This window comes from Protopterus annectens, chromosome 3.part1 (assembly GCF_019279795.1).
Source record: "Protopterus annectens isolate FY-2018-M chromosome 3.part1, PAN1.0, whole genome shotgun sequence".
Taxonomy (NCBI): domain Eukaryota; kingdom Metazoa; phylum Chordata; order Ceratodontiformes; family Protopteridae; genus Protopterus; species Protopterus annectens.
Genome location: NC_056732.1, coordinates 847016565 through 847040151, shown reverse-complemented (window position 1 = coordinate 847040151; position 23587 = coordinate 847016565). Strand labels below are relative to the sequence as shown.

The window sequence follows — 23587 nt, the reverse complement described above, 5'->3', positions numbered from 1 at the left end:
GACTACAGAGGTTTCTCACCAAGAAAATATAGGGCCTCCAGCAAATGATCCATGTGATTCCCATAGCTGCAACCTAGAGTGGAACAAAGGGGGCCCCCTGTCTGGGTACAAGCTGTTGGGGGGAGGTGCTGGCAGTAGTTTCCAACAAGGTGCTAGTGAAGTTCAAGCTATCATATGAAAAGCCATGGACCTTGGGTAGTATCACTGCTTCTTTAATGAATGCTGATTCTGCATTTGTTGAGCTTGGTGTGTTAGTAACTGTTGCACAGTTTCTTAATATCGGAATTCTACCAGGGGTTTATTTCTGCATTTACCTTTGTATTTAGGCTTGCTGCAGATGCAGTAATTTAGTGGGAAACACCTTTGTTTTTTCTTTTATTTGGTACTTAAGTTTGGGTTGAGGAAAGTGTCAATGCAGGTAATTACAAAGTGTGTAAAATGACCTAGCACTAGTCTCTGTACTGCAGTATAGTACATTCAGAGGGGATACTAGCAAGGTTCACAACTAGGATCTTTAGAATAGCCAGTATATGGGTAAACAAGTTTACATGAAATTTGTCTAATTCTTTAATAATCATGGGGGATACTATCAAAAGCCTTTGCCAGATTGATATAAGCAGTCCAGACTTGAGTGACCACTGTCACTAGTCTCTGTACTGCAGTATAGTACATTCAGAGGGGATACTAGCAAGGTTCACAACTAGGATCTTTAGAATAGCCAGTATACGGGTAAACAAGTTTACATGAAATTTGTCTAATTCTTTAATAATCATGGGGGATAGTATCAAAAGCCTTTGCCAGATTGATATAAGCAGTCCAGACTTGAGTGACCACTGTCCAAAACTTCTTTAATCTTTTTGGAGAAGCTTACTATTACTAGATTCAGGAAGACAACCTGTCTTAACTGAAATTAAGGTGTAGACCAATTAAACTGCCTGTATCCACTTAAATGAATTATGCTATGATGTGTTTCATGACATTGCATATGAGGCTGGTAAGGTTCATGAATCTTATAGAGGTGGACTGCCCTCATGTAAGTGATTCACAGTGGCTGTTTTGCAGGCATCCAGCAGAAAACCTGTGGGGTAGGCTAAGGCTGTACAGTTTAAGTAGAGGCTTGAGGCTTGGATAGTGCATACTGTGTATTAATGAGAATTGTTCCTGATACTGTCTGGTCTGTTAGATGTAATTTTTATCCATTGACTGGGATCCCCCCTCTCCCGCAGCACACACACACACTGGCAGGGATTTTAAGACTTATTCCAGAGTTATTTCAAGTTTCAGGGGAAACTACATTTTCAGAGATAATGAGGCCAACAATGTAGGTAGCTGAGGTAAGTTTAGCACTGAATTTGTCTGTAATACTTTGGCTGAATCCTTGTGGTTGGAATGTGTGATATTATTGAGGATCAATGTATTGTTGGACAGTATTCCTTCATTTCTTGGCATAATTAAAGAAAGATCTGTAGACTTGAAATTTGCACTCTGCTGTGCATTTTACAGTAGTACAAGCTCCTTTCTGTTATGTTTCTGTGTGGTCTTGAGGTAGGGTGATAAGGAATTTCTTCTTTTTCATTATTGTACTCCTTTTTTTAATATAGGAATTCTATTAGAGGTTTATTTCTGCATTTACTATTATATTTAGGGCGGACCAGTATTGACTTGCCTATGCAGGTGTTAAGGTGTTGGCAAAAGTTGGAACTAATGTGGCAGCCCTGTCACTGGGGTTCATTTGAAGGTGATTGTTTGGAACTTTGCCAGGGCAAACCTATTATATTTTACATAAGAACTATGCAAAGACCCTAAAGATTTTTTTTCAGGCTGTACCTTCCCCCTGAGGTGCTTGTTTAAACCGTTTTTGCATCATTGGATATTTTGGTGTTATTACTGTTGTAATGGCTACCCAACCATATTCTTGTGATAGAGTTGCTTTGATTTATTCTGTAAGATGTCCCTGTGGTTTATAGGATAAACTGAGAGGAAGTTTAGAATCAAGCTACAGGAAAATATATATGACATAAGGAAACCAGTCCAGTCGCTCTTCATTTTTATGAAAATAATAACGGTGATCTTTTAGAAAGTGCAAGTTTTAGAATCAGTTGTGATTAGTGAAAAGGACAGCAATAATTTGAAAACCACGGTGAAAAACTTCTCTAAAGCAAATTTCACACGCCTCAAAACCGAGGCGAAATCCTTCAAAGCCCCCGGGCCTGTGGAAAATATGGCCCAGACCGCAGAATCCTTTATAAACGCATTCTATGAACACCTTCAGGAATGCATGGGTCATGCAATCCCAAATAAAACCAAGACCCAATCCTCCAAAGGCAGACGTCCTGTCTGGTGGAGCCCAGCCATAAACAACCTATACAATAGAAGGAGGAAGCTACTACATGATAGAGCAAAATCCCAAAAAGGGAAGGCATCTCTGATCAGTATAAGCAAAAAACTACAGGCACTCATAAAATCGTCTAAGACCAGCTTCGAGAGAAAAATTGCACAGGACACTAAGGATAATCACAAGGCTTTCTTTAGTTTTGTTAGGAACCTGGGTGGGAATTCCCAGATATGCTCAGAATTGGTCCAAAATGACAAAAAATACACCGAGCCCAGCCCACAGACATTGCCAACATCCTAGCTGACAGGTTCAGTGCAAACTTCTCCCCCCTCTCACCACCAAAAGGGCAAATATCTATCCCAACAGAGTGCTGCCCCCCTGACATCTCAGATGCTCAGGTAAAAGCCGCCCTCTCCAAAGCAAAAAACACAGCATCAATGGGACCAGATGGTGTCCCGGGCTGCGTCCTACATGAACTCCAAGAAGAGCTAAACCCAAACATAAAACTACTGTTCAATCTTAGCCTTACTACAGGATATGTACCCAAAGAGTGGCAACAGTGGTCCCTCTCCACAAAGGTGGTGCCTCAACGGATCCTGGAAACTATCGCCCCATAAGCCTGACTAGCTTGGTCTGCAAAGCTATGGAAAGGATCATCATGGACCTCATAAATAAAGATATTGGGGACCTACAGACACTGGATCCTACCCAGTTTGGCTTTGTTAAGGGCAGATCCTGCCTCTTAAACCTGGTCGATTTCTTTGAAACAGTCACCAAGGCCATTGACGAGGGGAAGGTGGTCCACACAGCCTACCTGGACCTCGCAAAAGCCTTTGATACAATACCCCACTCGGGCATTATAGATAAGCTCACCAGCTTAAATATAAACCCCTATGTCACTAGATGGGTTGCAAACTGGCTCAAGGACAGAACCCACATGGTTAGAATTGCTGGAGCCATGTCAGACTCCAAACCAGTTACAAGTGGCGTCCCACAAGGCTCAGTCCTGGGACCTCTCTTGTTCGGTATATATTTCTCGGCAGTACAGGCCAACACGGAAGGACTGTGGCTGACCAAGTTCGCAGATGACTGCAAACTGGGCGCTATAATCGACTCTCCAGCTGACACAAGCATCCTCCAAAAAGGCCTCATAGAAACAGACAACTGGTGCCAGAGCCATGGCCTCAAGCTAAACGCCAAAAAGTGTATAGTCATCCCCTTTGGCAAAAACAAAGTGCCCACAAATTACCACATAGGTGGTAATCCATTAAGTACAGAAGAAGTCATTAGGCACCTGGGGACCCAAGTTGATAGCAATCTCTCATTTGACAGCCACGTGGCCAAAGTGGTTAGAAAAACATTTTATATAGCCCACCTAATCATGAAGGGATTCACATCTAGATCAGGGGAGGTCATCGTACCTCTTTACTCATCCCTCATCACGCCCATAATTGAGTGCAATGCCCCTTTTGGGATGTACCTTACCAGACACCTGCAGCAACTGGAAAGACCCCAAAAGTACCTCACCAAGAGGATCAAAGGGCTCAAACAGATGCCATATGCTGCCCGGTTAAAGAAACTCCAGCTCTACTCAGTGGCATACCGCCTGCTCAGAGGCGATCTGTGCCTGACGTATAAAGCCATGTCCAACCCGGAATTAATGGACATGCTGCACCTCAGAAAATCCAAATCCCATCGAGCCACGCTCGAGAGACTTCAACCTCAGCACTGAAATAAATAGGACATGCTGGAGGGACAGATTCATAACCCAGAGGCTCCCTTCACTCTGGAATAAAATCCCAGTCCAGGTTAGGCAGAGTCCCACATTGACTCTCTTCAAGAGGAATCTTGATGAGTGGATGGGAGATCGTAGGTTTACCCCGGCTATCACTTCTGTGTCACTGTTAGACAGAGGCACAGTATACTAACCTCAAAAAAAGGCATAGCAAAATTAATTTAAAATGGGCGGCGAAAGCCAAACACACTCTGGCTAGGCTTATAAATGCCCTAGGGCAGATAGCCTAGTATGAACCTATGAAAGGTTTACTGTATAAGGAAACAGTATTTTGAAATATAATTGTTTACAACCCTTTGAAGTAAAAATATATACATATATTGTTCTTAGAAGAGTATTTTAAACTTGCTGCCAAGGGCTTTTCATTGATTTATTGTATTGTTTTGAGTGATTGACTGCAGTATTTTGTGTAAGGATAATAATTAAACTTTGTCAGTTGCCTTAATGTCTTTTCCTCCTGTTAAATGAGGTGCCACAGTTGAGTTTTAATAAACTGATGAACCCAACGCGCATTTCTTTTGTTACTGTTTTATTAGTAATTGTGTTGTTGTTGCCTTGGGAAGGTCCTTTAAGGAGGTTTACTTTAGCTTTGGAGTGGTATCACTAGGCCTGACAGAGAAGAAGACTTAAGCTGTTGTCAGATTTAATCAGGGGTAAAGAGATGTTGGCGAGGGTACAATGTAGTTGCTAGGTTAGTAAGGACCAGATCATGGATGTTAGAGCCTTTAGTAGGAAGTTTTACAACTTGCTTCAGTACTTGGGTATGAACAAAGTCTAAGAAACATGGAGAATATGTATTTTGGAGTTGCACATGTGCCAGTCAGTGCTTGCATAGTTGGAGATGTCCTTCAAGGATGCATCTGCAGTCCTCACATATGGGTTGTCCTGCCTCAGGCAGCCCTTCAGTCGGCCGGATTCCAAAGTCTGGGTCTGGCGTCGGCTGATGTCGCCCTTTCCCCGACGTCAGAGCGCTTGGGGTATAAAAGTATCAGCTGACGCCTTCCTCAGTCTTTCTTGCCGCGTGGTGCCCGAAGCAGAAGCAGTTCGCAAGTGCCGGTTGGCCAGCTCCTTTAACTTCAGCTACCGAAGACTTCAAAAAGCTAAGTACCCCGTTGGGGACTCTTTCTTGCCTCAGCCGATGTCAGATCAAACGCTTAAAGTTAGTAATTGCTTGACTTGTGGGAAACAAATACCTCATAAGGATTTCCATTCCTACTGCCTCCCCTGCCTAGGCCCAGACCACGACGTCTCGGCCTGTACTGCCTGTGCCTCCTTTAATCGATGCACTCTTAGGCGTCGGTCGGAGTTCTTAGAGGAATTTTTGGGGGCTAGTTTCTCTTATATTATGCCATTGGAGACTCCGACTTCTTATTTAACCAAGAAACGGAAGGACAAGGATCGACACACGCGGACCGTGGTTTCGGCTGAAACCACGCCTAGGCCTACCGCGAGTGTATCGGTTTTGGCTGAAGCAGAGTCCTTGGTACTTCCGACCGCAGAAACCGCACAACCGACAACCTCTGCCCCGGAGGCCTCTTCTGAGTCAGTTATATATTTACCCTCGGAAATCGGTGTTCAGGAAACTACCGACACCATTCCCCTAGACAAAACTACACCAGCACGTGGAGCAGCCAGGCCCCCTGCATCCATGTCCATAAAAGCATTCACTAGGGCTAAAGCTGCTAAACAACAAAAATCTCTGCCTCCCAAGACTATTCCTCAGGGATCCACTACAGGTTCACAGATATTAAGTTTGGCTGAGGACCTTATTTCCTTAATTAGGGGCTCTCAGCCTCACCCGGACAGGGGCTCTCAACCTCCTCTAGACAAAAGGCCCAGGGTTGAGCCCGCTGATCCACAGTCCTCTGATGAGGCCTCTAATGGCTCTGCTCTATCGGACTACCAGGAGGAGGCCTTTACGACCTACGAGGATTCTGATGCAGAGGAATCTATTCCCTCTGCCTCCCCTCCTGAAGAGCTGTCCTTTGGGGAGACCCTTCACTCCATGAGAGAGCATTTCCAATGGCAGGGCCAGGAATTCTCCGATTCCAGGAAGAGATTAAGGACTTTTCTTCATTTACCTCAGCATATACCCTTGGCTCTTCCTCCTGTTTTAAGTGTCATTGATGATGTGTATTCGGAGTCTAGCATTACCCCTGACACCCTTCCTCCGGCTCCTGTTAAACCCGATAGGTACTACAGGGTCCCGGACTCGCATCATTTCCTTTACAAGGCCCACTCTGCTGACCCAGAAACTATTTCCCAGGGTCCTAAAGGGGTTGCAGCTGCCACTACTAAAAATCCACTCCCTCTGAAAGGGAGTCCAGGGCTTTAGAGAGATGGGGTAAAAAAGTGTATACTTCTTCCACTCTGTCTATGAGAGCTTTAAATTGTCAATTTCGTATGATACAGTACCAAGAGTATTTGTTGGATGAATTGCAGAAAAAACTGTCTTCACCTGAACCCCTAGATCGTAAGTCATTTCAGGATCTGGTGCATAACTCACAACAGGTTAGCAACCATTTCTTGCAGTGTGGTTATGATGCATTGGAAGCTTCATGTAGGTCAGCAATGACAGGTACAGTCATACGTAGACATGCTTGGCTGAAGGAACAATCTCTGCCAGATCATGTTAAGGCTAAGCTTCTGGATGCTCCACTGGAAAAGCAAAAGTTATTTGGCTCCACTGCTCAGGAGGTCTTAAAGAAATTTGAGGAAAAGGCTAAATCTGTACAAACAGTCAAAGAGTTCCTCCAGGTCCAACCACCAAGATTCAGCAGAAATTGGCCTTCTAAGAATTGGTCCTTTCCAGAAGAGAGATTTCAAAGAGGCAAGAACAGGCGTGCCAGAGGTAGAGGGCAAGCTAGAGGCTCCTACAGAGGACGTCAATGGCAGCCTCCTAACCAGAGAGGTAGTGCAGGACCAACAACTGCTGCACAAGGACAGACTCAATGACTTCACCTTGACCCCGCCGACCAGGGCTCAATTAGAAGCACCTTTGGGCAGAAAGCTATCTTTATTCTCAAGAAATTGGCACAGTATTACAAGGGACAAATGGACACTGCAAATAATAGACAAAGGATACAGGTTCCATTTCCATACATTACCAGAAAGAAAAGGAATGCCAAATCTGCCACCAAATCAAAGGGCAGAGGCTTTAGAACAAATTGCCAACCTATTGCAAATGAAAGCTATAGAAAAGGTTCCTCTCACAGAACAAGGCCAAGGATTTTATTCGAGACTATTCCTTGTCCCAAGAAAAGAAAAACAATGGAGGCCTATTCTCGACTTGTCCGCACTGAACACTTATCTCATTGTGCCAAAATTCAAAATGCTGACCTTACAGCAACTCCTTCCCATGCTGGGCAAGGGGTCTTGGCTGGTAACTCTAGACCTCAAGGAGGCATACCTGCATGTCCCTATCAGACAAAGTTGCAGAAGACACCTCAGATTTCTTGCAGGTTCAGAGCATTATCAATTCTCAGCATTGCCCTTTGGCTTATCTACTGCGCCCAGAGTATTCACGAAATGCCTGGCATCAGTAATTGCACACTGCAGACTTCAGGGGATTCAAATATACCCATATCTGGATGACTGCCTTATACAAGCGGACAGCCAACAAACTTTAGTAAAACATTTGAATTATGCCATCCGCCTACTGCAGGCCTTGGGATACACAGTCAACATTCACAAATCAAGACTTGTGCCATCCCAAAGAATAACTTTTCTGGGTGCGGAACTAGATACAACCACCCAAATGGCTTTTCTCACAGAAGAAAAACAAAAACAACTACCAGATTACTTCAAAAATCTGACAAAACAAACTCAGATGACTGCAAGGAAAATCCTGCATGCCCTGGGTTACATGGCATCGTGCATTCTTCTGATTCCACAAGCAAGGCTGCATATGAGAAAACTGCAATGGTACCTAAGGAGTTTATGGTCTCAGCACAATCACAGCCTAGAAGCTTTGATACCACTCATTCCATGCCTTCAAAAGGAATTTCTGTGGTGGGCCCAAGCAAGCCAGTCAAACAGGGGTCTGCCTTTCAGCAAACCAGTAACCAGCCAAACCATTACCTCGGACGCTTCAGACCACGGATGGGGAGCACATATGGAGGACAGATGCATCCAAGGACTATGGTCCCAGAAAGAATTGCGCATGCACATAAACCAAAAGGAAATGCTGGCAGTGATGCATGCAATCGAGGCCTTCAAGCACTTTCTACATCAAGGCCACTTGCTAATAAGGACAGACAATACCACAGTCATGTGGTACATAAACAAGCAAGGAGGTACCCATTCCTACCCTCTTTGCAGGCTAGCAATGAATCTTTGGGAACTTTCCCTAAAACTCAATATAGAGCTGCAATCCCAGTTTGTGCCAGGAAAAGACAATATTCTGGCGGACAGCCTAAGCAGAAGCACCATGGATCCACACGAATGGATGCTGCACCCAGACATCTTCCTTCAGATAACACAATCATGGGGGAGGCCGGACATAGATCTTTTTGCCTCCCACCTTAATCATCAGCTGAAGAAATTCTGCTCAAGGACATACCACCCACAAGCATGGAAAGTGGACGCCCTCTCTTTCAGCTGGAATAACAGTGTATGCATTTCCGCCTCTTCCACTAATGACCAAGGTCTTACTGAAAATCAGGACAGAGCAGCCAAAAGTGATTCTAATAGCCCCGGACTGGCCAAGGCAGCACTGGTACCCACTGTTACGGAGCATGTCACACACGAAACAGTGGCCTCTACCACAATGGTCACTTCTTCTGACACAGCACAATTACAAAACTCTGCACTCCAGCCTGAAAACCCTGCAGCTGACAGCCTGGAGAATACTTTGACTCCTCACCAGGAAAAGCTATCCAAGAGAGTGAAGGATATCATCATGGAAGCTTGCAGACCTTCCACGAGAAAGGCATATTCAGCAAAATGGAAAAGATTCCACACTTGGAGCACCGCAAAGGGCCTAGATGCGACAGTGATGAGCATTGCACATATTCTGGAATACTTGGCAGAAATGTTCCACAATGGCCTTTCTTACTCTTCCATAAAAATTCATGCTTCAGCAGTTTCAGCAGAATACAATACTGATCCACCTGTCTTCTCTCATCCTCTCCTAAGGCAGTTTCTAAGAGGAATTAAAAACATCAATCCTCCAAGAAAACCACCAGTGCCTACATGGGACCTTAACTTCATGTTGGAAAAGTTGACTCTACCTCCCTTTGAACCAGCAGCATCTTCAGAGCTACAGTTCCTTTCTTGGAAGACTGCCTTCCTTCTGACCATAACCTCAGCAAGAAGAGTATCTGAATTGCAGGCACTCATGGCAGTACAACCATTTCTTATTTTTCATCAGGACAGAGTCTCTTTGAGAACCAATCCTTCATTCATGCCAAAGGTGGTATCCAGAGTCTCATTGAACCAAGCTATTCACCTGCCTACCTTCTTTCCAAATCCACAAAACAAGGGGGAGAAACTTCTGCATACCCTGGACATTCACAGACAGTTGCGCTACTACTTGGGCAGAACTAAGACTTGCAGAAAAACTGACCAGCTGTTGGTAGCATATGCTGCAGGTATTCAAGGAAAATCAATTTCCAAACAGACAATTTCAAAATGGATAGGGAATTGCATTCGATTCTGCTACTTTTATCATGGAAAGACTGTGCCAGCTAACATCAGACCTCATTCCACCAGAGCCACAGCCACCTCTACAGCCTTTTTAAGATGGGTGGCTACCAAGGACATTTTAGAAGCTGCTACATGGAGCTCCATGCATACATTTTCCAAGCATTACAATTTGCCCTTATATTCCAGATCCAGAGCAGGCTTTGCTACAGCAGTCCTGCAGGGCATTTTAGCTACACCATCATTTTCTTAGATCCTTCCACCCCCAGCTTGGCTATGGTATTCTACCCATATACGAGGACTGCAGATGCATCCTTGAAGGACATAGTACAGTTTTGTACCTACCATAAATGTAGATGTCCGATAGGTATGCATCTGCAGTCAGGTTTACCCTCCCTCCTTCCCCTCTGTGGTATTTCTTGGGTTCTTATCCCTCTTATAGCTAGCTGGGGTTATCTATTATGGTGTATTTGTTTTATCTTATTGTGCATGTTTGGAATTATTTGCATTTCTCCAAATTTAGCCTTCCTTAGAGGGCACCTGGCATCTGGGGCAAGAAAAACTGAGGAAGATGGTGTTGGCTGATACTTTTATACCCCAGGCGCTCTGACGTCGGGGAAAGGGCGACATCAGCCGACGCCGGACCCAGGCTTTGGAATCCGGCCGACCGAAGGGCTGCCTGAGGCAGGACAACCCATATGTGAGGACTGCAGATGCATACATATCGGACATCTACATTTATGGCAGGTACAAAACTGTACTTTCTCTAGCCAGAAGTTACTTGGTTTGATATTTAGCCTGTTACTGTTGAGGTAATTTTCCTTGATCATAGGGACATAAATGGAGATCTGTAGATACACTGAAGTAATAATTAAACTTAAGTGCAATTTGCATCTCTAGGAGCATCCAGTTAGAGGTTAATCTGATGAGAGGTGCTCGTGTTTGACAAATACCGGTACTCCCTTGCTGTTACCTGTGGGCCATAAAGTGTGTTAGGTGCTAAACCATTGTGTTTTGGTTTCCCTACACTTGAGAGATTCTTGTACAAGTCCACAATTTATATGTATTTATTTTATTTATTATTTTTCTATCACTCTGCTGTCTGGGAGGTCCCAGTTTTCAGAGATGATTTACAGTGAAGATTGAAAAGAAAAGAATTCCAGATATGCAAGGTTTTGTAATGACACGTTCAAAGAGGAAGGCTAATATGTGTCAACATTAACTAAGCAAAAGCTGAAGATATTTACATGTGCAGTGTCTGCACAATGTTAAGTGTACTCAGATCTTTGGTATTTCAGTTATAATAAATGAGCTAAGCAAACAAGAGTAGTGGTGTTCTATGCATGTTCAGCTTGTTCATGACATTGGTATTTACAGTAAATAGCAAATTTAAACTTGTTTAGTAAATGTGAGCCAGTACATGAAAAGCAAAGTTGATATCAATGCAGTTGGGTAAGAATTGTCTGAACACATTGCAGTGATCTGGTCTACCAAAACAAAGCCAGAACAATGTTGGATCAACTAAAGTTGATATGGGATAAACCTTATGGAAAAACAGGTAAAAGAAGGAGATGGGGTGAAGAAGGGAAGGGTTTTGGAGGGCAAAGTGTATGGTGATATCTGGAAAGGTAGTTCAGCACAATCGCTTAAATAGTAAGACCTCTGCCTCACAGTTTGAGTTTGGGGTTCACTTCTGAGCCCTATGTCACTTTGTGGTTTTGCATGTCATGCCTGGTATGCATTAGTTTTCTGTTGGGTACTCCAGCTGACTTCCACTTCCTCAAAGTGTCCCGTTTGGCTACAAATTTGACAGTATTAACCACCTTGCATATTAAGAGTGTCTCATTCTACATAAAAAATGTTTGAATACATTGAAACTGTACAGTGTAAATTATAGTCATGACCACAGCTAGATTGTATATGTTTCTGTCATTTTTTTAATCTTGGTTTTCAGTGTTTAATGTTGAACCTGATCTGACAAGAGAAGGAGGGAGCATTCCAGTAACTCTGACCTTTGAGGAAGCTACAGGCAAGAATGTGATGCTCTTGCCTATTGGAGCAGCAGATGACGGTGCTCATTCACAGAATGAAAAACTCAACAGGTAAGAATGTGTAGAAGCTCAGCAGACTGCTTTCTTCCAGTATATTCAAGTAGCTGATGTAGCTTTTTTGTTTCTGCCAATGTTTCATTCACCCAATGTACACGATAAGAAAGGAAACAAGACAATAGAGATTTGATGTTGTGACCTAGGTGGCCTATTACGTCTGTACCAGTCAGAATCAAGAATTTGTGTAGTAAAATCCCATGTTTATGGATGCCACACACCAGGCAAATGCACAGCCTGAAGTAAGGTACCAGTGACATAAGCATGCTCGTCCCTGGTGTTCCCCACTTCTTTCTGCAATTTCACATTTCTAATGTCGATCCTTGCCACTGTCAGAGAGGTATTGCATTCATATGTTTAAAATTTGTAATCATTTTCACATTCCAGATTACCAGCCAGGATCTGCAATACAGAGGAGGAGGATGAAAATTGCTATAGATACAGTTCACTGAACCTGGCTACTCAATGTCAAAGGTGGGAAGAAGTTGTTGGTCCTGTCTGTTCAGTTAGCAAGGATAGCGCAGTCTTCACTTGGAGACCTGGAGGAGGATCCTCTTTACAATCTAGAGCATAAGCTGGGGCATCACAAAGATGAGCATTTAGCGGGTCCAGGCCTGCACTTCCTCAAAGTGAGACCGATGTTCAGCAGGTCTGCATACTCTTCTTGTGGTGCTGTTGCTCATAAGAAGCAAGGTTTTGATTACTGTCTAAACCCAAATTGTACAGCAGGACATTGCACATAATATTAGAGACTCATTTTGAGTCCAGCAGCTCACAACACAAAATGTCTAACAGTATAGGAAAATGTCATTATTGCATCACTTTCTGGTGTCAAACGTCACATCCCTGGTCTCTTAAGTCTGCAGCCTCCAAGGTCACAGAGTCACAGAAACTCAGAGCAAGGGGAAATTAAAAAAAAAAACTTCCATCATTTCCAAGACATACAGCCTTGGGGGAGGAGTAACATCATCTTCAGTTTTAAACAGTTCAGCATTATCTATAGCATAAACAGAGGATCTCAAATCAGCATTTGACAAACCATAGGAAACAGAGTGTACCCCTCCAGTCCTCTTCTCCCGTGGATGAGTCCCTCCTTAGAGTTACCTGCAGGCTTGTAAGCAAATATAAACTGGCTGCTGACCCCCCCCCCCCCCCCCCCAGACGCATAGATTGCCTAGTGAAGTTACTAGAGATGATGAAAGATGAGATTTGGAGCCTTGGGCCATCCCTCATGTTAAACTACAAATTAAGGAAACCGGCATAGCAGACTGGCGGCATCCCTACTTGTGCCCCTTTAGCACTAGACAAGGACCAATACCTTTTATAAGCTAACAGCTGAGTGGAAATACTGTCTTACCTATCCTGTCATCCTTTTGATCTAGCATAGGTCTCGGACACTACAGAGTTTTTTCTAAAGTATCACCAGATGAGAAGTATGAACAGGTGTGACAACATTTACAACACCTTGAAGCTGAGGGCCTCAACTGTTCAGCTTATCAGTCTCAGTTCATACCTGTGTTTTAAAGAATGCACTAGGATCATTGACCTTCCCAAGTATAGGAAGATGTTTGTAAAAATACTGTCAAGATAACATTGTCCACAGCTTCCATTGAAACTTGTGTGCGCTCATGCCTTAGTACTGAAGGCTGAGATATGTGCCTGCACATGATGCTGTAGATGAGGTTGTCCTCTATCAAAGCACTTGGAAACAAGATCCTATTTATCCAAGACAGTTTTATTCATGTGGAAAGATTGATTTGCATAGTAGCTTTAGCTTTTAAAGCAACTACTACCATAATATGGTTCTATTATTGTAGTTATTCAATTTTATCACAGTATTTTTACGATTTCAGTACTCCATTTAATATTATATTTCAGATTTTTATAACAATTTGATTGTTGTTTTTCTATTTTAGAGAACCTCTTGAACAAACATAAATGTTGTCTAACAATTTTATTTTAAGAACAATGTTTGAAAAAGGTTGTAATACCTTTAAGAAACACTCTGTTTTAACTAATTGATTAGTTCAATTATTTAATTGTTTAATTAAGGGCACTTTTAAAGTATAAAAGGGATGACTTGCAATATGTTTATTGTACTCTGATGATGCCCAGCTTGATGGGTGAAAGTGCTTAGTATTGTGTATCTGTGGATTTCTTGTTGGTTAAAGTATTTTGTGTTATTCAAATAAATTGGACGTTTTACAAAGACTGGGACTCAAGGTTGCCGCTTTCTTTCAGCATCCAAATGTTTCAGGGCACCTTCCACGTATCCAAATGATCAAGTCAGTTCAAGCTGAGCTGACTAAACAGACATGTTTGGGTGCCAAGCCCTTCAGTGTTTCCTGCTGTTGAAGAGAGCATTCCTGTCCAGGCTTTTGAGAACTGAAGGTCAGCTTGTGCACTTTCTTTGCTAGACAGGTGATTTCGCTTTGGGGAAAAACTTTACACATTTAAAATCTTTTTTTTTTTGTACTTTGCTGTTTAGAAAAGTTATTTTTAAGCAACAAGTTTGTGTTTTAATGTGCTGTTCACGAGACTTAAAATGGGAGAGTATCAGTTTCTTGTCAGTTTCAAAAGTTGTTTAAAGAAATTTTTATTGTGGAGACATTATTTCTTTTAATTTTGGTGGCTGACAAAGTGCTTTCTACTGTGTTTTGTGTGAAAAAGTGACTTTTAAAGATACAAAATTTTACAGGCTATTGCTGCTGGTTTTCCCCAGGTAAGAGGCACCATTTTCATCTTGACCATGGAACATACTACAAGTCCCATGCTCAGTCCTCCTTCCAGCCACAAAAAGAAAAAGTTAAGCAAACAGCCCTTGCCACCACAGTAGGCTAGCAATTTGCCTCAGCTGCATTTGAGTGACTCTGCTGTGACCCTAGTTTGTTCCTCAGACCAAGCGCACATTTTACCACTGATCTCTCTGGTGTAGCAGCTACAGCGACTGTGGACCGAGGTCAGCCACATCCTCTGTGGTTGTTGGGGTCCCCTCATTGGACAAGTGAGAGACACTCATTGGTCCTGGGAGAGGGAACAAGGAAGGCTTCCCCATGTAAAATGTTGTTTCCATGCCTGGGGAAGCTGTTTCTTCTATTAATAACACTGATCCCTCATTTTTCATGTGAAAGGAACAGAAAACTAAACTAGTTCTTACTCCTGCTCAAATTTCCTTAGACAAGAGTAGTTTACTGTGTCTGCCTCTGGGTTTAATTCAAGCTGTTTCTTCTTCTTTGAAAGTTATTTCTGGTAAAAGAAAGGGGGCTAAATCTTTTCCTGAAAGGGTTCAAGATTCTGAATCTGGTCAGGAAGATATGGGACAGAATGCAGGCTTTTCTCATTTTCTGAGTCAGACTCAGGAGAGCTCTGTTTCTAATTCTTCCTGTGGATTTTCTCTTTCTCTGAGACTGTTTCCAGAATGTAGTTGTGTATATTTCCAGAATGTGTCAATTTCCTTTGGAAGAACACTGAAGCATCTTAGTCCCTCAGAAAATACTGTGAGCTATTAACAGAAGGATTTTCTAGAACCTTCACCCATTCTCACAGTTTTGTCATCTCTGGAGGATACATGTCACTGTCTGCAATTCTTCTGATAGTCAGCCTGCTGCCTCTATAAAGACAGATAAAATATATAAAGTTCCACAGTCTTTTAAGTTTTTATACGCTCTTCCCAAACCTGACCCAGCAGCTATAACTTTAGTTAATCCAACTGCTACTTAATGTTTAGTTATTTCCAATCCTACTGTATCTGACCAGAATAGGGAGATTACAAGTACGTGAAAAAGTTGCATGCTTCCTGCAACTTTGATTTTCAGAATTTTGAATTGCTAGGCTCATATGTTTATTCTAATTCTGAAAGTATGAAGCATGTTTTGCCTGCATTTTCTTCTTGAGGAAAAAATCTTCTTTAAATAATTTAGATGCTCATCGTTGTTCACTGTTGCAGTCCTTACAAAATGGGTTATCCTGCTGCCGGTAGCCCACATTCGCCAGAATACCAAAGTCTTGGTATATGACATCGGCTGTCTTCGGCCGTAAACCTGATGACAGGACGTCAGTTATAAAGGAAGACAGCCGACACCATTTCCTCAGTCTTTCTTGCCACGGAGCCAGAAGCAGAAGCAATTCACACGAGTGCCGGTTGGCCAATTACCTTCTTTTCTATTCTGACTACTTCGGTTGAAGACATCCTCAGCCAAGTACCTCACTGGGGACCCTCTTTTCTTGCTTTAACGAATGTCAGAAAAAGTTAACTGTCTTGCCTGTGGAAAACAGATTTCGCACCGTGATTTTCATTCTTACTGTATCACTTGCTTAGGCCTTGAGCATAACGTCCCTAATTGTGATCTCTGCTTCTTTTAATCCGCGTACCATACGCTGTAGAACTACATTTTTATATAAGCATTTTAGAGTTTGGCCTAGGTTTGTCGGTGTGGGGTCTTCTGGTCTCCCAACATCTGATTTTCCTAAGAAGCGCAAGGATAAAGACCGTGACAGGCCTAGGGTCAGGTTGGCCAATGACGTTCCAGTTAAGTTGGTTGTCAGCCCAGCGGTTATCAGTCCGGTGTCTTCGCAGCCCCTGCAGTCCGTGGATTTTCAGCCGCAGGCCTCTGCTGAGACCTTTTCAGAGTCCTCCATATGCCGCAGGCTTCCACTTCATCTTCTGACCCTCCGCCGGTCATTACTTTTGATGGGTCCGGAGCCGCTAAGCAGGCCCCGGTTTCTGAGACCAGACCCAGACCAACAACCTTGGTTCAGACTACCGCTGTGGCTAGGCCTCCTGAGTCCCTTTGGCTTTCTAACAGACCTTCCAGCCACAAATTTACTCAAAAGCAGGCACCAGCCTTCCTTCTAATCCCTCAGGTTCTGATATTTCTAGCAATTCTGCTGATGAAGAGGAAAACTGTTATCTTTATTCTGGTTTTGAGGATTCTGATGCAGAAGAATCTATCCCTTCTCCCTCTCCTCCAGAAGATTTTTCTTTTGGAGATGCTCTGAATACTCTTAGGGAGCATTTCAAGTGGGAGAGTCAGGACTAGCCTCAGTCTAAGAAAAGGATTAGGGAGTTCTTGGATTTACCACAAGCATAAGCCTCTGGCTATCCCTCCGGTGTTGGAAGTAGTTGATGTTTTCGTGCAGAATTCTTTGACTCCAAATTCTGTTCCTCCTGCTCCCAGGAAACCTGACGGGTATTATAGTTCCTGATTCTCATCAATTTCTTTTTAGGAATCCTACTGCTGATCCAGAGACTATTTCTCAGGGCGCTAAAGGTGTTAAGGCTACAGTTGCAAAAAATCCTGTTCCCTCTGACAGAGAATCTAGGGCCTTGGACAGGTGGGGTAAAAAGGTTTATACCTCTGCCACCCTTGCTCTTAAGTCTGTTACTTGTCTTTTTCATATGCTTAAGTTTCAGCAGCATACATTGGAGGCTATTAAGGCTAAACTTGCCAGTGTTCCTTCCCTGGCAGAGAGTAAGGACATGCAAGAGTTATTGAATTCTGCCACTCTTGTGACTAAACATTCTTTACACTGTAGTTTTGACAATTTGGAGGATTCTTGCAGGGCAGCAGCCACTGAATCTGTTATCAGAAGACATGCTTTGCTCAGGAAACAGCCCCTTTCTGAGCCTGTTAAAATCTAAGTTACTGGATGTACCTTTGCATAAGGACAATCTTTTTGGTAACAAAGCAGAAGAGGTGTTTAAAAAATTGGAGGATAAAGCAAAATCTATGCAAACTGTTAGATTTTCTGCAAGTTCAGCCTCCTCATTTGACTTTGGGGGGAAGGTTGGCCAATTTTGCAAATGTTTGGTCTATCACAGACGACAAATGGGTACTCAAAATAGTATACCAGGGCTACAAGTTTTCTTTTCACACTTTCCCTTTTCACCAAGGATACCCAAATATTCCCCCAAATCAAAGGGCAGAAGCAGAAAAGCAAATTTCTTCCTTGCTGAATCTGGGAGCAATAGAGCCAGTTCCTGTACTTCAGATAGGCCAAGGTTTCTACTCAAGACTCTTTCTGGTTCCCAAAAAAGGGGGCACCTGGTGCCCCTTTCTGGTGATTCCCAAATTCAAATGCTCACTCTTCAGCAGTTGCTGCCAATGCTGGCCAAGGACGCCTGGCTGGTGACTTTGGATCTCAAAGAAGCTTATCTGTACATCCCAATATGAGAAAGTTGCAGGCAGTACCTTCATTTCAGAGCTGGAAAGTGACACTACCAATTCTCTGCACTGCCCTTTGGGTTATCTACTGCTCCCAGAGTTTTTACAAAATGCCTGGCTCCGGTCATTGCTTTTTGCAGGCGGAGAAACATTCAAATTTACCCTTACTTGGACAATTGCCTCATTCAAGCAAACTCTCCAGAACAACCTTTAAAGGATTTGGACTTTGTAAAGAACCTTCTCACCTCTTTGGGCTACACTCTCAATGAAAGGAAGTCAAGATTGGTACCCACCAGGGAGATTGTATTCCTGGGAGCGAGGCTGAACACAGCCGCCCAGATGGTATTCCTCCCTCAAGAGAAACAAATGCAGTTTTCAACTTACTTCAAGGATTTGGCAAGCATGACCCAGCTTTCTGCAAGGCAATTCCTGCAAGCCCTGGGATTCATGGCTTCATGTATTCTGATGATTCTATATGCCAAACTGCATATGAGAAAAATACAGTGGTGCTTCAAGATCCTTTGGTGTCAACACACACAGGATTTAGACTTGATACTTCCTCTGATTCCCTGTCTGCAGACAGAGTTTCTTTGGTGGGCGACAGCCTGTTCACAGAACAAAGGCCTGCCTTTTTGACCACCTCCTGCAAGCATGACTCACCACAGATGCCTTGGACTTTGCTTGGGGAGCACATCTAGATGGCCGATGTATACAGGGGACTTGGAACTACCAACAGATTCACCTGCACGTAAATCTGAAGGAATTGATAACTGTCCAGCAGGCCTTGCTGCCTTTCAAGCATCTTCTCTCTCCTGGAACTCTTCTAGTCAGGACAGACAACACCACAGTCATGTGGTACATCAGCAAGCAGGGAGGGACTCACTCTTACCCCCTCTGTAGACAAAGCATGATTCTATCGTCCATAGCAGCTTCCATGGGCCTACATCTGATAGCTCAGTTTCTTCCAGGAAGGCTCAGCACCTTGGCAGATCAGTTGAGCAGGCAGGTCCTGGATCCTCATGAGTGGCAACTGAACAAGACCATCTTCTATCGCATCATTCAGCTTTTGGGTACTCCCCAGGTCGATCTCTACTCATCTCCGAACAATCATTTTCTTCCGACCTTTTGCACCAGGGAACATCACGACAAAGCCTGGAGAGTGGATGCTCTTTCCTTCCCCTGGACACAGCTTTCAATTTATGCCTTCCCTCCTCTACCTCTTCTTCCCAGAGTGCTGCTGAAGATAAGGGATGAAAAACCAAGGGCCATTATCATAGCTCCAGACTGGCCCAGACAGCATTGGTATCCCCTGCTTCACAGTCTTGCCCAGTCTCAGCCTTGGCATCTTCCCCTGATACCAGACTCTACATTTGGCGGCCTGGCTCATAGTATGAATCTATCTCAACAGGTGGTTGAGGTTCTTCGTGAGGCCAGGAGGCCTAGCGCTAGGAAATCTTATACAGACAAATGGAAAAGATTCCGTATTTGGATGCAAACCAGAGGGGAAGACTCTTCTCAACCATCTCTTCCCCTTATTCTTGATTACCTGGCAGGCTTGCTTAATGGTGGACTTTCCTTTTCTTCAGTCAAGATTCATGCCTCAGCGATTTCTGCTTATTGTTCCTGTGAACAAACCCATCTTCTCACATCCTTTGATGAAGTAGTTCCTCAGGGGGGATAGCAATTTAAAACCTCCCAGAAGGGCACCTACTCCTGCTTGGGATCTTAATTTTGTGCTTGAGAAACTTACTCTGCCTCCTTTTGTACCAGCTGCCTCTGCAGATTTAAAGTTTCTTTCCTGGAAAATTGCCTTTCTCTTGGCCATTACTTCAGCTAGAAGAGTTTCTGAGCTGCAGGCCTTAATGGCAGTAGAGCCTTTTATCATCTTCCATGCGGATAGGTTTTCCCTTCGAACCAATCCTTCCTTTATACCTAAGGTGGTTTCTAGCTTGACTCTTAACCTATCTGTCCACCTGCCTACTTTCTTTCCTAAACCTCAGAATAGAGGAGAAAGACTTCTGCACTCCCTTGATGTACATAGACAGCTTCGAATTTACCTAGACAGGACTAAAACCTTTCGGAAGTCTGACCAATTGCTGTTCAGTTTTACATCTGGAGCTCATGGCAAAGCTATTTCTAAACAGACCATTTCTAAATGGATTGCCCATTGTATTCACTTTTGTTACTTGCAGCATGGCAAGGTTCCACTACAGAGTATCTGGACCTATTCTACTAGAGCAACTTCCACCTCGGCAGCTTTTTTGAGAGGTGTACCTACTAAGGACATCCGGGAAGCAGCTACTTGAACTTCCGTTCACACTTTCACAAAGCATTACAATTTACCTTTGTCTTCTAAATCCAGGACTGGTTTTGCCACTGCAGTGTTGCAGAGCATCCTTACCAACCCTTAAATAGTGGTTTTCCTACACCCTTTTTTCTTTGGACTTTGAGAATCAACCCATTTTGTAAGGACTGCAACAGTGAAACACGATGAACATAGTACAGTTGTGCACACTTACTAGAAATGTAGATGTTCGAATGTATTCACTGTTGCAATCCTGGTCCACCCCCCATCCCCCTTTTTCCTAAGGCACAGACTACCTGTTTATTTTGTGGATGGTATGTTTCCAGGGATTTTCTTTTCCTGGTCTAGTCTTCTTTGGAGGCTCCTGACAGTTATGGCAAGAAAAACTGAGGAAATGGCGTCTGCTGCCTTCCTTTATACCCGATGTCCTGTCCTGTCAGTTTTACGGCCAAAGGCAGCTGACGTCATATACCAAGGCTTTGGCATCTGGCTGACTGTGGGCTACCGGGAGCCGGATAACCCATTTTGTAAGGACTGCAACAGTAATACACTCGAACATCTACATTTATGGTAAGTGTACACAACTGTATTTTTCTTCTGTTGTAGACTTCACTACTTATTGCTTAGTGCGTGTCTATGACTCTGCTGATACTACTTCCAGGGCCGTGGCCACTGATACACTTTTGAGGAGATTTGCCTGGCTGCATTCCCAGGACCTCCTGGATGATGTGAAAATTTAGATTTTAAATTCTGCTTTGGATAGAAATTTAGCTTTTGCTTCCTGTGCTGCAGAGATGATCAAACAGTGTGATGAAAGGGGTGAGTTGATACTGGGAATCTCTCTAAGATTTTACAGCAGTCCTTTTTGAAATTTTAAGGGTTCTCTAAATCCTCATTCAGTTTTGGCAAAAAAAGTAAGCAGTCTCAACAAAATGCATTTAAACAGATGTTTAAGAATAAATGGTGGGGGGTTCTAAAAAGAACCCCGAAATAAACAAGGACGGTCCCAACAAGTCAGAGTGACTGCTTAATGGACCTTGTTTCTTCTACCCTGGCAGTCCCTTTTCCCTTCCAGAAAGTCTGATTCTCCACTTTTCTTGGGCAACTGATTGTTTCAGACAAATGGATTGTGAAGGTCATTTCATCAAGGTTACAAATTGCAGTCGGAGGAAGTCCCTTTTTTAGGGGGTAATTCCTCATGCACCAGACTAGACTATTTTATTTCCTGCTATTCTTCAACATATGCTGTCTCAGGGAGGTGAATGAACCAGTTCCTCTTTCCCTGGTTGGGAAAGGTTTTATTCAAGGGTGTTGTAGTGCAAAAGAAAGAAAAAATACTTCGACACCAGTTCTGGATCTTCCTTTCTAAAACTTGTTTGTCATACTGCCCAAGTTCAGAATGATGTCACTTCACAACCTGTTACCTCTTCTTCCTCAGTCAAGTTTCCTGGTAACACTAGATTTGAAAGATGGCTATCAGACATCTCTTAGTCATCCAGGACTTGGTCAGTTCTTAAGGTTTTGTGTGTTTGGATCACATTATCAATTCTTTGCCTTACCCTTTGGACTGTCCAGTGCACCAAAAGTGTTCCTAAAGTGTCTAGCTCCAGTTATAGCTCATTGCAGGCTACAGAGTATCCAAATTTTACAATATTTAGACTACTGACTTAGTCTTTTTCAAAGTGTCAGGAGTCTGTCACTTCGATAAGGGATCTCTTACACCAGCTGGGATTCCAAGAAAATGTTCAAAAATCTTTTTGACTCTTTAAGACAGTATTGTGTTCCTGGGGTGTCAGCTAGATGGGAGCGCTACAGAATCAAAGTCCAAAATCCTGAAAGTTCAAAATACTGAAAACTCAAAATCCTGAAAACACACAGGATACCAACAGTTACTGTATTCCAGCACAAGTGCATACAGAAACATGTTACCTTTCAACTATATGCAGGGGGGCAAGCCCCCGTGCACCCCCACACCCCCCTGCTACTTGAATATATCAACTCTGAGATTGCACTTCACTACACTAAGTGCAATCTTGGAGTTGATATATTAAAGTAGCAGGGGGAGTGAGGGGCACAGCCCCCCACATGGGGGATGAAGGGGGGCTTGCCCCCCTGCTTATACTTGGAGAACAGTAATATAATTTGTGTTTTATTTGTTTCTGTATGTACTTGTGCTGGAATATAGTAAGTGCTGGTATCCTGTGTGTTTTCAGGATTTTGAACTTTCAGGATTTTGGGCTTTCAGGATTTTGTAGCGCTCCCCGGCTAGACACATCAATTCAAAGAGCGTTTCTTCCACACGAAAAAATAGATCTAGATCTGTTTCTAAGGTTTTCCAGTCAGACTACAGTCACTGCAAAGGAGTACCTCAGGATGTTTGGGTTTCATGGCATCAGTGATTGTTATGGTACCCCTGGCAAGACTCCACATGAGAAATGTACAGTGATACCTGAATTCTCTTTGGTTCAAGCACCAACATCATTTGTATTTTCAAATCCCATTGCTGGGATTTGTCTAGAGATGTCACTTAGTGAAAACAGCAAATTTGCCTAAATCCAGGTCTCCCCTTCTCACTCCCTGCTCCAAAACAGTCACCATAGTTTCAGTGGGGATGAAAGTGCAAGGTCTGCGATACACCAAGAACAGATCCTTGCCCTAATCAAGACACTCAACTGTCTGAATCATCTTTAGTCCCCTGGACCTCTTCAAAGTGAGGACACCACACTTATGTAGTACATCCGCAAGCAAGGGGGAACCAGGTCGACCCCCCCCCCCTTGCAGACTAGCCATGGTAGCTTTGGGATGGCATCACATATTCTGTCAGAGAAGAATTATGTGGCAGAAAAATTGAGCAGTACAAGGGCAGACCTTCTCGAATGGAAGCTAGATCAGAGAGTCAGATTTGATACAGCTGTTGGGGTGTTTCTCAAGTCAGACCCTTTTTGCTTTCAATCTGAACAGTCATCTGGTAAAATCTTGCTCCAGGACCCCATGCAAGAAGGCCAGATGCCTTTTCCTTTCCTTGGACAGGCATATTCCTGTTTGTTTTTCCACCCTTTCCCATAATATCCAGTGTACTCTGAAGATTCAGAAGGAATCCTCCTGGATCATTGTGATGACTCTCTTTTGGCCCAGGCAACAGTGATTTTCCCATCTTTTGGAAATGGTCAGGGGCAATTACCACAAACTCCCTCACAGATTGGATCTACTTGCACAAAATCAGGGGTGTTTACACCCTGA

At 43.4% G+C, this 23587-nt stretch overlaps 1 protein-coding gene across 3 annotated transcripts in view; it reads left to right on the top strand.

Annotated features, from left to right (window-relative positions):
- Positions 1 to 23587, top strand: part of LOC122798298 (cytosolic non-specific dipeptidase-like) — a 670350-nt gene that overhangs the window by 640977 nt on the left and 5786 nt on the right. For 2 of the 3 annotated variants that reach the window (XM_044067122.1, XM_044067123.1), the window contains exon 11: positions 11728 to 11875. In XM_044067122.1, coding sequence (XP_043923057.1) covers positions 11728 to 11875 — 148 coding nt within the window. Of the gene's footprint in view, positions 1 to 11727; positions 11880 to 23587 lie in introns of those variants that run through there. The other variant, XM_044067124.1, reaches the window with a different exon arrangement.